This window comes from Ascidiella aspersa, chromosome 8 (genome assembly GCF_963924565.1).
Source record: "Ascidiella aspersa chromosome 8, kaAscAspe10.2, whole genome shotgun sequence".
Lineage (NCBI taxonomy): Eukaryota > Metazoa > Chordata > Ascidiacea > Phlebobranchia > Ascidiidae > Ascidiella > Ascidiella aspersa.
Genome location: NC_139454.1, coordinates 19343427 through 19357535, shown reverse-complemented (window position 1 = coordinate 19357535; position 14109 = coordinate 19343427). Strand labels below are relative to the sequence as shown.

Genomic DNA, 14109 nt, shown 5'->3' with positions numbered 1-14109 from the left:
TGAGAAGTATATAGAAATTATATATCTTCAAATACAAAATTAGGCAGTGCCGCGTAAACGGTATTTACGCATGACTAATGCTTATCTGTGTATAAAAGCGTTCGTGACTTCAACGTTCTATGTTTGGCTTACATTTCGCACTTGATACCACTTCAATTAGTTTCGGCGCATCTAAACGTGTGTGTGATATTTTGAGCTCTTTCCGAAGCGCTGTGCTTCTCAATTTAAGTAAAAAAATTGACTGAAAAACAAGCCACTTCAAAATTGTAAAGTCATAAAAATTACGTCTATTATCTTGGAACAGCGAAATAATCTAGCAAAGCTAGCAATTCAGGTCAGACACATTAACCAGATCTTAAAAGATATATATATATTTTGCCAACTAAGACATCTTCAGTATATCTTATTCAAATAGATTCTATTTGAATACTCATCCGATTTTTGTTTGTATTAGGCAAGATCCAATGATCGGAGCGGGCATGAACATCCACCTGATGCCAAAGGATTACAAAAGTGACAGCCACACAGAACTCGAAAAGTAAGTACTTTCAACCAGGGTTGCAAAATAAAGTCGAGTACGAGGCCCGCGTCCAACTCTGTCCAGCAAAATAAAGTCGAGTCCAGAGTCCGACTCAAGCAAAACTCGAATCTGTCGAATCTGCAGCAAAATAAATAAACCGATTACGCCCTGCTTTGAACGCACATAAGTCACAAAAAATCTCTTAAACAAAATACTTGTTTAACCGTTTGTGTAAATCTTTGTAAATATCCGTATTTGTCTATTTGTCTAATTCTGAATAGGGTAATCAGGTGGCGCAATATAAAGACAAATTGTATTAAAATTTCGAGAAGCTTTCGCACAACCGTGCTTCATCAGGTCAAAGTAAAAAAACAAAGATAATAAAAAAAATGCTGCTTTGACCTGATGAAGCACGTTTGTGCGAAAGCTTGTCAAGAGTCAAGTCAATTTGTCTTTATAAAGTGATTACCCTGTTTGTGTTAAGATATCGCCTTGCCCGGTTTTTCTTTTCAATTATTTTCAAAATCCCGACTCCGATTACGCAGCTTTGCTGTTGTCATATGTATTTTTTGGAATTTCTACGAAAAGGATTTCTACGAACCTGTTTTTATGTTTCATCCTTTTTATGATTTTTTTGGAGACTGGTGATGCCAGTATAGTCAAGTATATTTGTCTTTTTCATTCAAGTATATTTGTCTTTTTCATTCAATAAAATAACTGAAATTTTTGCCAGACATTCTAAACAATGTTTCTTTTAAAGGTCAACTAATTTTCTTTGCATAGTCGAGCGTTTTGCAAAATGCCGTGCAAAAATGTATTTTAAGCTTTGCTTAATCTTCATGAATTTTTGCCTGCGGGCAAGTCGCTATCACTTACAGCTATAAATATATATATATTGAACGGCAAATAAGGCATATGTTTTTTATTTTTTCTTAAAACTAGTTCAAACTGGTCACAACTGGTGGAGCTTTATTCATTTTTATCTATAAAAACTCCCCCGTTTTAAAAGGCCCGCACAGAAGTAAATATTACACCATGTGAAAGATTGAATCCGTCCGTTTGTGTTCGATCACGTTAATTAGCGTTCACTTACGTCCGTTAGCGTCCGTTTACGCTCGTTTGCGTCCGTTCGCATTGGCTAGGTTCGTTTGCGTCCGTTCGCATTGGCTAGGTTCGTTTGCCTCCGTTCGCCTTGGCTTAGGTCCGGTCGCGTCCGTTTACGCCCGTTACCGTTCATTAACGTTCGTTTGCGTTCGTTTTGGTCCGTTTGCTTCCATTCGCGTCCGTTTGCGTAGGCTTAGATCAGTTTGCGTCCGTTTATCTCCGTCTGCTTCCAAAAGCTTACGTTTCTATGGGCTTTTTCCTATGTTCGCATTCTACTGTTAGTTTGCGTCTGTTTTTCTTTTTCTTTTACACTCGTAATACAATACAGCAAAAAATCAGCACAATACTAATTTTACACATCACGTATATCTTATAATTATTAAACTGAACTTTTTAACGTATCTCACATCCTAACGCAAATTAAAAAGATTATAGACAATTTAAGTCTAACGAATGCATTGCAGATTTGCCAGTAGCGTCTTTTGTATAAATAACTCACGCTATTGACAATGACCACACTAATCAGGTTCACAAGCGTCCGTGAAGTACGAATGACGTCAAGTGCGGTTGATAATGTAAACGCCCGGCTTTCGCTTCCTTGCGTGGAAAAGTAATTTTCTAGCTATCACCTAGAGCAGGGATGGCGAACCTTTTCATCGCGCGGGTCACAAACACGATCTCCACAAAATGCAACAGTGGGTCATATATTCAATTATATGCTAATTTTAGGCGAAACTTTGCTACTGTTTTGAGTTTAATTTTCTGTGTTGGTAATTTAAGGTTTTTAGACGATTTCCAAACTCTGATTCCCAAGAACCTAAATAGTTAGCAAATGCTGCAGTATGTTTTGAGGGGATTACAGAAATTCAGCAGAATGGTTTGCAGCAGGGTTTGTTTAACCAGGGTTTTTCCAATTTTCTGCGAGCTCTTAATTTCCCTTAAGGGGTCGCAACCCTTCACATTTTACAGCGATAAACAAAAAAACATTTCGGTATTTCTAGAGAGACAACTGGGTCATTCAAAATCTGAGGTGGGTTACTTTGTGACCCGCGGGTCAGTGGTTCGCCATCCCTGATCTAGAGCGCCAGTTAATTTATCACTCTGCAAAACGTTTAGCAGCAAAAGTAATTGCCAACCACCACAGTAAAGACGTTGGTGCAAACCGACTTGTACAAAAAACGATCATTCCTAATGACTTGGACAGGAAAGGCTGGGGCGACAAAAGGACTTGGGAGCAAAAAATACTCGTGGTCGACTGACTTTGGCATTAAAATACTGTTGTGAAAGACTTGCGTAAAAAGGATTTATGGAGTTTTGGCCGAAAAGACTTGCTAACAAAATGACTAAGAGCCAAAAAGAATTCAGAAAATAAAATACTTGTGGTCGGACATTGGCACCAAAACACTTAAAATATAATATGTTCCCGCAAAAAGCCGAATAGAGTTTCCAACAAAAAATGTTGCACAAAGGGACTTCGCTACGAACGAATTAACCTAAAAACTTAACGACTTGTGGTCGATATGACTTGTGGTCGATATGACTTGTGGTCGATATGACTTGTGGTCGATATGACTTGTGGTCAGTATGACTTGTGGTCAGTATGACTTGTGGTCGATATGACTTGTGGTCAATATCACATCACTTGTGGTCAACATCACTTGTGGTCAACATCACTTGTGGTCAACATCACTTGTGGTCAGTATGACTTGTGGTCAGTATGACTTGTGGTCGATATGACTTGTGGTCGATATGACTTGTGGTCAACATCACTTGTAGTCGATATGACTTGTGGTCAACATCACTTGTGGTCAACATCACTTGTGGTCAGTATGACTTGTGGTCAGTATGACTTGTGGTCAATATCACTTGTGGTCAATATGACTTGTGGTCAACATCACTTGTGTTCAACATTACTTGTGGTCAATATCACTTGTGGTCAGTATGACTTGTGGTCAGTATGACTTGTGGTCAATATCACTTGTGGTCAATATGACTTGTGGTCAACATCACTTGTGTTCAATATGACTTGTGGTCAATATCACTTGTGGTCAATATCACATCACTTGTGGTCAACATCACTTGTGGTCAACATCACTTGTGGTCAGTATGACTTGTGGTCAGTATGACTTGTGGTCAATATCACTTGTGGTCAATATGACTTGTGGTCAACATCACTTGTGGTCAATATCACATCACTTGTGGTCAACATCACTTGTGGTCAACATCACTTGTGGTCAGTATGACTTGTGGTCAGTATGACTTGTGGTCAGTATGACTTGTGGTCAATATCACTTGTGGTCAGTATGACTTGTGTTCAACATTACTTGTGGTCAACATCACTTGTGGTCAGTATGACTTGTGGTCAACATCACTTGTGTTCAATATCACTTGTGGTCAATATCACTTGTGGTCAATATCACATCACTTGTGGTCAACATCACTTGTGGTCAACATCACTTGTGGTCAGTATGACTTGTGGTCAGTATGACTTGTGGTCAATATCACTTGTGGTCAGTATGACTTGTGGTCAACATCACTTGTGTTCAATATCACTTGTGGTCAATATCACTTGTGGTCAATATCACATCACTTGTGGTCAGTATGACTTGTGGTCAGTATGACTTGTGGTCAACATCACTTGTGGTCAGTATGACTTGTGGTCAACATCACTTGTGGTCAGTATGACTTGTGGTCAGTATGACTTGTGGTCAATATCACTTGTGGTCAGTATGACTTGTGGTCAACATCACTTGTGGTCAACATCACTTGTGTTCAACATTACTTGTGGTCAACATCACTTGTGGTCAACATCACTTGTGGTCAACATCACTTGTGGTCAGTATGACTTGTGGTCAACATCACTTGTGGTCAACATCACTTGTGGTCAGTATGACTTGTGGTCAGTATGACTTGTGGTCAATATCACTTGTGGTCAATATGACTTGTGGTCAAAAGGACTTAAAGAACACTATGACCAAGGATGATTTATCCACAAACCGGGTTTTATATCCCAAACTGGAACAAGTCACGGTAACGCACACCAGCCAACTCCCAACGAAACTTGAAGCTGTGTTTGTCTGACGTCGCACGCCAACGCTCGGTTTCCTGCGTTCATTGTTTGTTCTCTGGCGGCGTTTGGACGTCTCGTTTGCCGCGAACAAACGTCGGAATCCCCCTCCCCCCCTTATTTGCGCTTGAACGCTAAAGAGCACCAACTGACGCGCTTTCTGTGTGCTCGACGCTCTTTCGAGTGGGGAGTTTTTTTGCGGCGTAAAATCTGTCGCCCCCCCCCCTTTTTTTTTCTTCGGGAGTTTTACCGTACTTTTCCCAATGTTTTTTTTTCTGTTCACCGAGTCAGCTTCGTTAGTTTGCAACACTTCCTTTCCTTGTTTACTTTTACCGCATCAACTAGTCATTGGTTTCGATTTGTTGATCATTCTTATAATAATGTATGAACGTAATTTAAATTTAGAAGTTCAGGTATTTTTGTAAAATACGGTCACACCAAAACTGCTTTATTCCAGTTACCGAGATTTAAAACGGAAACAGGAACACGCAATAAGACCTAAAAAGCAACAATACGTAAAGTAGAATATCTTTAATGCCAGATTAAATACCATAGTAAGAACTTAATCGTCTGAATGAGAAATAAACCGTTCGGAATATGTCCTAAATTCATCAAAAAGGCCTAAATGACCAAAATACCGCCTGAAACTGTAGGAAGAGGGTATAGGATGATCGGCGACCGTCCGTCTGGCATCGGCCGTTTTGGTGTCGACGTTTGGGCGCCCTAGTTTGAACGGCGCCGTTAGGGTGCCGCTGTTTTGGCACCGGTTTTTAGGCCCTGTTTGGGGTTATTTGTGGTTAATTGGTAGAGTTCAAAAATAGGTTAGGGTTGAATTTTAGGCTAGTTGGTTTTAGTTATGTACTGAGGGGTTGGGCTTAAGTAAAATATTGTATTGGCCTGATTCCGGGGTTTAAGACTTATCCGAACTGTGTTTTATTCCGACGTTGATGTTGTTCTTATTTTTGTGTTATGGCTCGAGTCCTTTCAAACCAAACTTTAGCTTCCCATTTTTAGGCCGCAAAATTCACAGGTGGCTTTTCCAAGGAGCCCTTGCTTCGCCCGACCTTTACAGGCAAGAAACCGCACGTGCCTAAGAAACCGCATGTATCACGATAACCTTCCTGTCTTTCCCGTGCACCTTTCAACGCCTATTGTACCTTTTTCGTATATCCCTGAACAGGAAACTGCAGCCTTGTTGTTTTGGGAGTGAATATTTTTGCCGTCAAACCACGTTATTTGTGTATACAGGACTTTGACGTTTGTTGTGAGGCGCCGCTTGCTTCCGTTACGGTGTTTTCTTTGAATTCTTGCACAAGAAACTGTAGCCCTGTTGTTTTAAATGATTATTTTGCCGCCAAGCTCCCTCATTTGTGCAAAGGTCGTGTGTTGTGAGTTCTCGTTTGCTTGCGCCGAAGAAATGGAAAACCCGTAAATAGTGTCACTGTCAAGTTTATTTTTTAGGCAATTATAGAAGTAAAAGTCAAGCTAGCAAAAGTTATGATTAGGGACGCCCGATACTTGACATTTGATTCCGATACCGATACCCGATATTTTGGACGTAAAGTGTCGCGATTCGATACTAAATGACGTCATTACTATGCTGAAACAAGCAAAAAAGATAAAATCTAAAACGTTACAAGCAAAAAAAAGATCTAGAATGTATTTTTTTCGGTTGTTATCTCAAAATTTGCTTTGTCGTTGAGATGTTTACAAAACTCATCCGTCGAAAGAAAAGCGAGTTGATTTCACTTTACCCTCAAAATTAAAAAAATAACTTTTTTTAAATATTTCGTTTAATAAAAAAAAATAAATAAATAAAACTGAAAGCTTTTTTTCTGTTTTAGGCCTAGCGAAGACACGTGTTACTCGATAACTTGTGGCAACAACAAGGCAGACCTGGTCTGGAAAAAGTTCATCTGTCCCGGCATCAACGCTAAATGCGTCAAGGTAATTTTGACGTCACTATGGTCGTCGCGCGACCCGCTTGCTGGCGCTTCGATTAAGCTGAATAAATTTCGTAATGTTTCTCTTTTTTGTGAATGAATTGATTTTCAAATTATAAGTAATTTTACTCGAGGAGTTTTGTGTGAAATATTATTTCGCGTGTGTTGATTTCTAGCTAACAAGTTCTTCTGCTTGTTAGAGTTGAAAATTTAGTTGTCTGAAGAAATCTTAGAGTTATTTCTTGAAAAAATAAACTTTTTAAGTATAGTGCGTCTTTCTATTTAAATAATGCCCGCAAGAAGTGTTTTTTTTTTAATTTAAAATCCGCCGTTAAAAGTTTGTAAAGGCTTTTCAACAAATCTATATCTTAAAGGGAATTGATTTGTAGCATTTGCGAAGAAAAGTCCACGTACTACACGATATTCATTTATTTTTGGTAATTTACCAAACAACAATAAATAAGGTGGCTCTTTGATAATACTTAGGTCTAACTTTTTTTTTTTTGTCAAGTGTGGAGAGTCGTGGTTCACTCCGAAGGAATTCGTCAACCATGCTGGAAAATCGACACTCAAAGACTGGAAGAGAGCTATTCGCATTAATGGGACTATGCTAAGGTAGATAAGAAACTTTTAATGTGGTGCCTAAAGGCTATGTATATGGCACTATTAGCAGTGTTTTGCATTACATGCTTCTGTATGGGCTTTTTGCTCTTCAGTCCTCGTCTACCTACATTTACAACCTTCAGCCTTTGTGTTAGGAATTATTAGCAACGTTTACAAAATGCTACCTGCTTCTGTATGGCCTTAATCTAGCTGATTCTCTGTGGGGAAAATTTTAGAGATTAAAGTATTCACTTGACAACGTCAACTTGAATTGCGCTTTTCCCAATCGACACATAACGCGTACTACACAACATATTTTTATTGAAGAAAAAAAAATTCATAAAATGTGCCCCATTCGCTGAAAAATCATCCTACCGAATATGCAAGTCCAAGTCAAGTCTTTGGGCAAAAATAAAAAGTCAGGGCTCAGCCCAGAGTTATCAGTTGCCCAATTCAAGTACGCAATATGCATCAAGCAAATTGTTGTATGTGCAAAAATTGGGATGAACAACTCCTTATTTGACACAATGCCTTAAGTGCAAGTCAAGGTATTTGTCCAAAAGACTTTAAGTAAAACAGTGATCTAAGTCAGCACAACATTGCCAATAATTGTTGGAGAATATAAGAATTGCTTCATATTGGGCTTTTAATATAACGTTAAACTGGTGTTTCCAAGAAAGTGTTTTAATCAAGAGAAGTTTTCTTTGCGTTTGGTAAATATCAAGCCCTTACAGAAAATCATTGTTCGCTCATTCCAATCGGACAATGTCTATTGTTGACGTCATAAGGGCTTGGCGTCAATGTGGAACGTGGCAACAATGTCATGAGCGTACAAACGTTTAAGGTTCCAACAAAACGTGAATTGTCATCGCCGTAGGGTTTGGAGTAAGAGTTTGAGTAAATGTCAAACCCCATACACAGGAGTGAGTTGGCTTTGTCTGAACGTTTTAAGCTAATGCTTCTGACATTCAATTATAGTATATTTGAACAATGTTGCTTCCACGTGTGCTGTAATTGTTAAAACACTAGTGTAGGTCATATGCTGGTTTTAATGTGTATTCTATGCACACTCTATAGTACTATTTCAGCGCCAATCATAATGTAAATATCGGTTTTGAAACTTCTAAAACTAGTGACACCTATCCTGAATGACATTTTCAAATATACAAAATCAAATATGCTCTAATGGTTAGCACTTTGCCACTATGGCCGTATGTGTAGCCTTAATAAATAATTAAAACACATGCTTTACGCAAAAATGTGTGTTAAGTGCAATTCGTTGTCATAACAAACGATAAAAGTTTTTCCGTTTATCTTTTTATTCCAAAAGATTTGTGAATGGATCAATAGTTCGATGTTTAAGTGCTGATTTTTTAAAATCTGTAATAGGGTTTGAAAATTTAAATTAACCCATTATTCCTTTATATTTCACACAACATAGGCGACCGCAAATTGAAGGAACGTTTCTAAAAGCAAACAATAAAAGTGATGCTTTTATATATTTATTTCGGCCGATTTGTTTTAATTCCAAAGACTTTTATGACTATAGGTCGGTGTTGACGTTTTTTTTTTTTAATTTATTAAAATATTTAATCGGGATTTTTAAACTAGTTACGATTTCATCCCAACTCAGAGTTTTCCAAAAAGGCCGAACGTTGCCCGAGCGCAGAGTGGCTTTTTGGCCTTTCGCCTGAAAGCGACTCGCGACACGCGTCATTCATTGTGTGTCGCGCGCGACAAGCGACATGAGTCACCAGGTCGCCGATCAAATGCACAGGATAAGGTCGAACGGTGTCGGACACAAATTCAATAGGCGTCGTTTGGCCATTTTCCAGGGTCGTTCCGAATAGCAGCCGGCTCCATTTTTTGCCAACTTTCATGGCCGATTAAAATCTTCCGTATATACTCCTTTTTTGCTAATCAGTGCAAAAAAGTCGTGCCGGGGTGAGAAAACGGGGCCGCCTAAATTTAGTGTTCTGTAAACTAGGTAACTTTGCCCAGTTGAGCTCCGCGTTTGGATCGCGCGCCCATTGTCTTGGCCATTGTTTCGAATTTTTACCAAAGCATGACGTCCATTTGTTAATGTAGAATTTAGGCGTAATGTATTCCACTGTTTTTTTTCTGTGTTATTCGCCGGGTCCGATATTTCGCGTTTTATCTCGATTCCTGATACTTTAGGGAAAAAACTTAACCGTCCGACCTTACACTATAATTATAATACATAGTAATCATGAGATATCGGCTAAATATGTAAAACTTTAACCCACACAGCTTTGACCAGCTTTGAAATGCATTATTTAGTCTGTAATTAAAACGGTAACGTTGATAAACAATACTACAACATGTTCATAAAATAATAATATTGTTATTATTTTTATTGTTTATATGGATTCAAGCCTGTTCCAACACTTTTAGTTGTTAATCTTTTATCTATATCGTAAGATCTAAATTCTAAACAGAACTACAAAAGGCATAAAAAATTCAAAATGAGCAGAATACTATAGTTATACGCAAAATGCGTAAGCAGTTACGCTTAAAAAATTGATTGAAAATAAAGTTTTGTTTTTTTACCCTTTGTGGTTTCTGTTTGGATCTTACTATAAGAAGATACGGAATACCGATATGTACGCACATCTGCCATCATTTTTTGTGCAAAGATAAAGTTTTTAAGGATTGTTTGGACAAATAGTAAGAGACCCAAAAACCCTACATGTCTGACAAATAAAAATCAACAAAAGTTTTAGACACGAATGGTATTGAATAACGACCTCAATTTTCCTCTTATACTGAGTTTTTACCAAAATGAAGATCACATTCAATTTAAAAGAAAAATCTTTCCTGGGAAACAAAAAGAAATATTTTCTCCTTACAGCCGAAAAATTGTATTCTGGTCCAATTTTTTTTCACGCATCCATAAATAATTCAAGAAATATGCGCCGGCAGCTAATTTTTTTTCCACGTGGTTCAAGGTCACTACAAGGTTTTTCATTAGTTTTTTTGACTCACTCTTAGCACCTAATCAAAAAAACACTCCTAACATCAATAAATATTGCATTAACTCTAAATTCGTACATTAAAACATATTGCATTAACTCTTTTTTAAATATTAACAACATCTCTTGGGCTTGACTCAGCTCGACTCGATGAAGGGGCAGCTCGACTCGATGACCGAATGGTCCTTTCGCTGTCCTTGTGTTATTATTTATGTTATTTTGTTTTTTCGATGTTTGCAAACATGCACAAAAATAAATTGAATCTGAATCTGAATCTTGCGATGTAGTCAAAAATTTCTGATGTTAAAAGATGTAAAAAATAACAGGCATACACCTAACTATTTCATAGGTGTGTCAATACGGTAAAAAACCCAAACTTTTAAACTTTCGATATTATTTTTGAAACTCTGACTCTTTTAAAGAATAATTTAAGATGCAAAATTTTGTAATTTTAAACATTTTTTGAAATATATGAAACTACAAAACCTTGTTATGTGGCCCGAAAAAAAAAAAATTTTTTTTGTTTTTTTTTGTCCGAATTATGTGGCCCGAAAAAAAAATTTTTTTTTTTTGGACACATGTTGTTTTTGTCTGAATTATTTTTTTTTTTTCAGTCAATTTTTTGTGGCATACTTTTGACAAGGAAAAAAACATAGTTGGAACATGAAAATTTCACAACTGTTAAATACCTTCCCAAAGTTGTTTCTAATATAAAACTTTTGTGCACAAGATCTAAGGGGAGGTTTTTAGGGGGGGCAAAACTGTCATTTTGTGTTAATTTTGGTTTTAAGCACTTTTCAGAGATAAAAAATGTAAAAAAATCTGATATATTTCTGGATCATGGATACATGACATATACAATGCTAAGTAACAAAATTTTAAACCTTACCCCTGAACTTTTCATCCGGGGGGTCAAAATGCACAACACTTTAGGAAATTTTAATGATATATTTACATTAGAAAAAAATGACATAAAAATCTGAAAATTTCACAAATGTTAGAGAACCATTTAAAGCTGATGTTAAAATAAACATTTTACCTCTTGAAAAAGGGAGTATTTTAGGGGGTAAAATTAAAATGCGGCCGTTTTTGTGTTTAGAGGTGTCTAAAAAACTAAAGAAAACATTGTTAATTAGTTTTCAATTATAAAGTCAAATTATAGGTTGCTTCACAGCAAAATTTTGACCGTCAACTCAAAATAATTAACCCATGGGGGAAGATAATTAACCAAAAATATAGACATTAAAGTGATTTTTTGATGGAATAAAAATTGCAAACATGCCTTTTCATTTAAACTTGCGGCGGTAAAATATGTTGTTTTGTAAGAGCAATAAGTTAATATACTAAGAGAAGCCTCTTTCTAAAAGGCAAGTCGCTCGCGCTTAGTTTCACTGAGACGAGACACTTTGCACGATGAATGTTGCACGCGCTGGACAAAATAAGCACAGCAGGGAACCAGCCGCTTCGCGGCCAGAATAAGGCAAGCGATATGAACAAATTCTGTATTGAAGATTTTCTGCCGCTAGATTGGAGTAGATAGCTGTTAAGAACTAAATCGTTTACGTCACACTACTAACTTTTGTCCCCATTGAGAGGCGTATAGGGGTGCAAGAAAAAAATGTCAAATATTTTTTAATTATAAAGACAAGTTATAGGTTTGCTTCGCAGCCAAATTTATATTAAGACCACTGGCAATCAATCTTGTAAAAGTGCACCATGTCCAACCTATACCACGCAACTTCGGGCCACATCCGCTTTTGCCTGCTAAAGCACCGAAACTGGAAGCACTACATTGGGAGTATATGGACACTGACAGATAAGACCCGTTGAAAGAATATAGAATAACCAAGGAATAACACCCTGGTAAAGTATAGTGGAACTGCGCTATATCCCCCCTGGTATAATATAATAGAACCGCGCTATAACCCCCTAGCAAAATATACAAAAACCGCACACCCTGTCTAGTTTAAAATTATTTTCGTTTGTTCCGGTGTTTGGGTTTTGGGTTGTGAAACATTTTGCATTGTTGTCATAATTTATTTTATACATACACTAATATTTGTTTTGCGTCTCTTAGATTACTATAGATACTTTCACAAACGCGGCGCATATTTATACAAATAATAATAAGTATTTTAACCCTTATTTATCCCTAAAAGTTATGCCATCCTGCCAGAGAAAATTGTTTGTTTTTTTTTCGATTTTTTTTTTCAATCAGTGATGCATGCTATACCGTGTCATGAGTAATGTCATTGGTATCTATTAAGCTGTCAGGATTTGAAATTCCACGAAATTCCTGTCTTAACAATTGAATACCGCCATTGATTATTTCGTCTAGCCTTTTTAAATCGATGCGCCGTTCCTTCAGCTTTTGGCGACTAACGTTATCGCGACCCTTTTAACAAAAAAAAAAAAATGATTTTATAGAAAATAGTCTCCAGGGCGACTGGATTACCATTTTAGAAACCTTGCCACTTCAGTCTAAACCCTTTTATTTTGGTTGTAGTGTTAATGTAGCCAGCCTTTGTAATTCTTGTACCATTTTCCCAGGGTGTTATACTGAATCACTATTTAGCCTTTATAAGTTTGTATTTTAAAGACGCCCTCAATAGCCTCTCCTCCTGCCGCTATATTATAAAAAAACGTAGAAAAAACCTAAATTGTTATTTAAGTCCACGTTTGAAAACTATACGCTTTCAAAAAAAACAAACGTGCTTCCAAATAAAGAAATAATTTTCGCCGTAGTTATACTTAAGAATGGAGTTACAGTTTACCTCTGCACTTGTTAAGTTTGCATTGAGATGTCCGGTACTTCGTTTTCAATTTCGACAAAATTTTACCATTGTTTCGTTTTATTCAAAGAATTTAATTGAGTTTAATAGGTTTAGTTTAATGTCGAAAACGCTGCATTGGGTCACAGACAATTGTTCAAACAGTTTTGGCATTCATTCAAGAAGTTTCGCCTGGGAGCAACAGGTGTTTTGAGATTATTTATTTTTTATGACGTAACGTTGGGACGTAAATTTTTGACGTCATCCTTGAAATTTTTGTAACCCCTGGAACAACCCACCCCCACCCCCCCAAAAAAAAATTCTTGCGCTTTAAAATTAGGGCTGCCATACTTTCGGATTTTCCCAGACATTTTTGGAACTTTAATGTGATATATTTGGCCAAGAGGTATTTTTACTTCGACCAATTCAGTTAAGTGGCAAAAATGTGCTGTTTTTTGGGAACAGTGCTATTTTTAATAAATTCAAGCAAAATATACATGCATAGTGCATTATAAGAGCCTAGACAGTTGGTTACCCGAACTGTGGTGAACGTGTCCGTGACTTTTGGAAAAAATACCAACCCCGTCTTAAATAGGTTGTCGCCGATTTTTGTACAGAAAGCTGATCGAAAACGGCGAGTTAAATTACTACGACCACGAGAACAACTGCTCGAACCAGTGTAGAAGCAACAAGAGTTCTTCATTCGACAGCTCGAACGACAAAACCTACTCGTTCGAAAACGACCCGAGAGAAATGGGCGCCCCGAGAGAGGTGAGCAACGCGCTGTAGTCTAGGATTTATTGTGCTTTCAAAAGCATACCCTGACTTTATTTTATCACTGTTTAAAAGTGTTTTAAAAGGCTAGCGCCAATTCAATTATTTTTATCGTACACGAATTTTCGAGAGAGGTGAGCGCCATAACGACACGTTGTAGTCGAGGATTTAATGTACTTTTGAAACACTTTTAAACAGCTTAAAATAATTTAAACAGTGTTTTAAAAGCTGTAGCGTCGATTAAATTATTTTTACCTTATTTATACCAAAACACGGATTTCGTTTAAAAAAACAGCCGTTTTAAAAAGAGTGAATCGAGTTTACTTATATTGAT

The 14109-nt window shown here is 37.1% G+C and overlaps 1 protein-coding gene across 3 annotated transcripts in view; it reads left to right on the top strand.

The window, feature by feature from the left end:
* LOC146136728 (uncharacterized) overlaps window positions 1–14109 on the top strand; it is a 58581-nt gene that overhangs the window by 27322 nt on the left and 17150 nt on the right. For all 3 annotated transcript variants that reach the window (XM_083395046.1, XM_083395045.1, XM_083395044.1), the window contains exons 6-9: window positions 455–538; window positions 6536–6638; window positions 7146–7249; window positions 13619–13772. In XM_083395046.1, the coding sequence (XP_083251172.1) occupies window positions 455–538; window positions 6536–6638; window positions 7146–7249; window positions 13619–13772 (445 nt within the window). The remainder of the gene's footprint in view (window positions 1–454; window positions 539–6535; window positions 6639–7145; window positions 7250–13618; window positions 13773–14109) is intronic.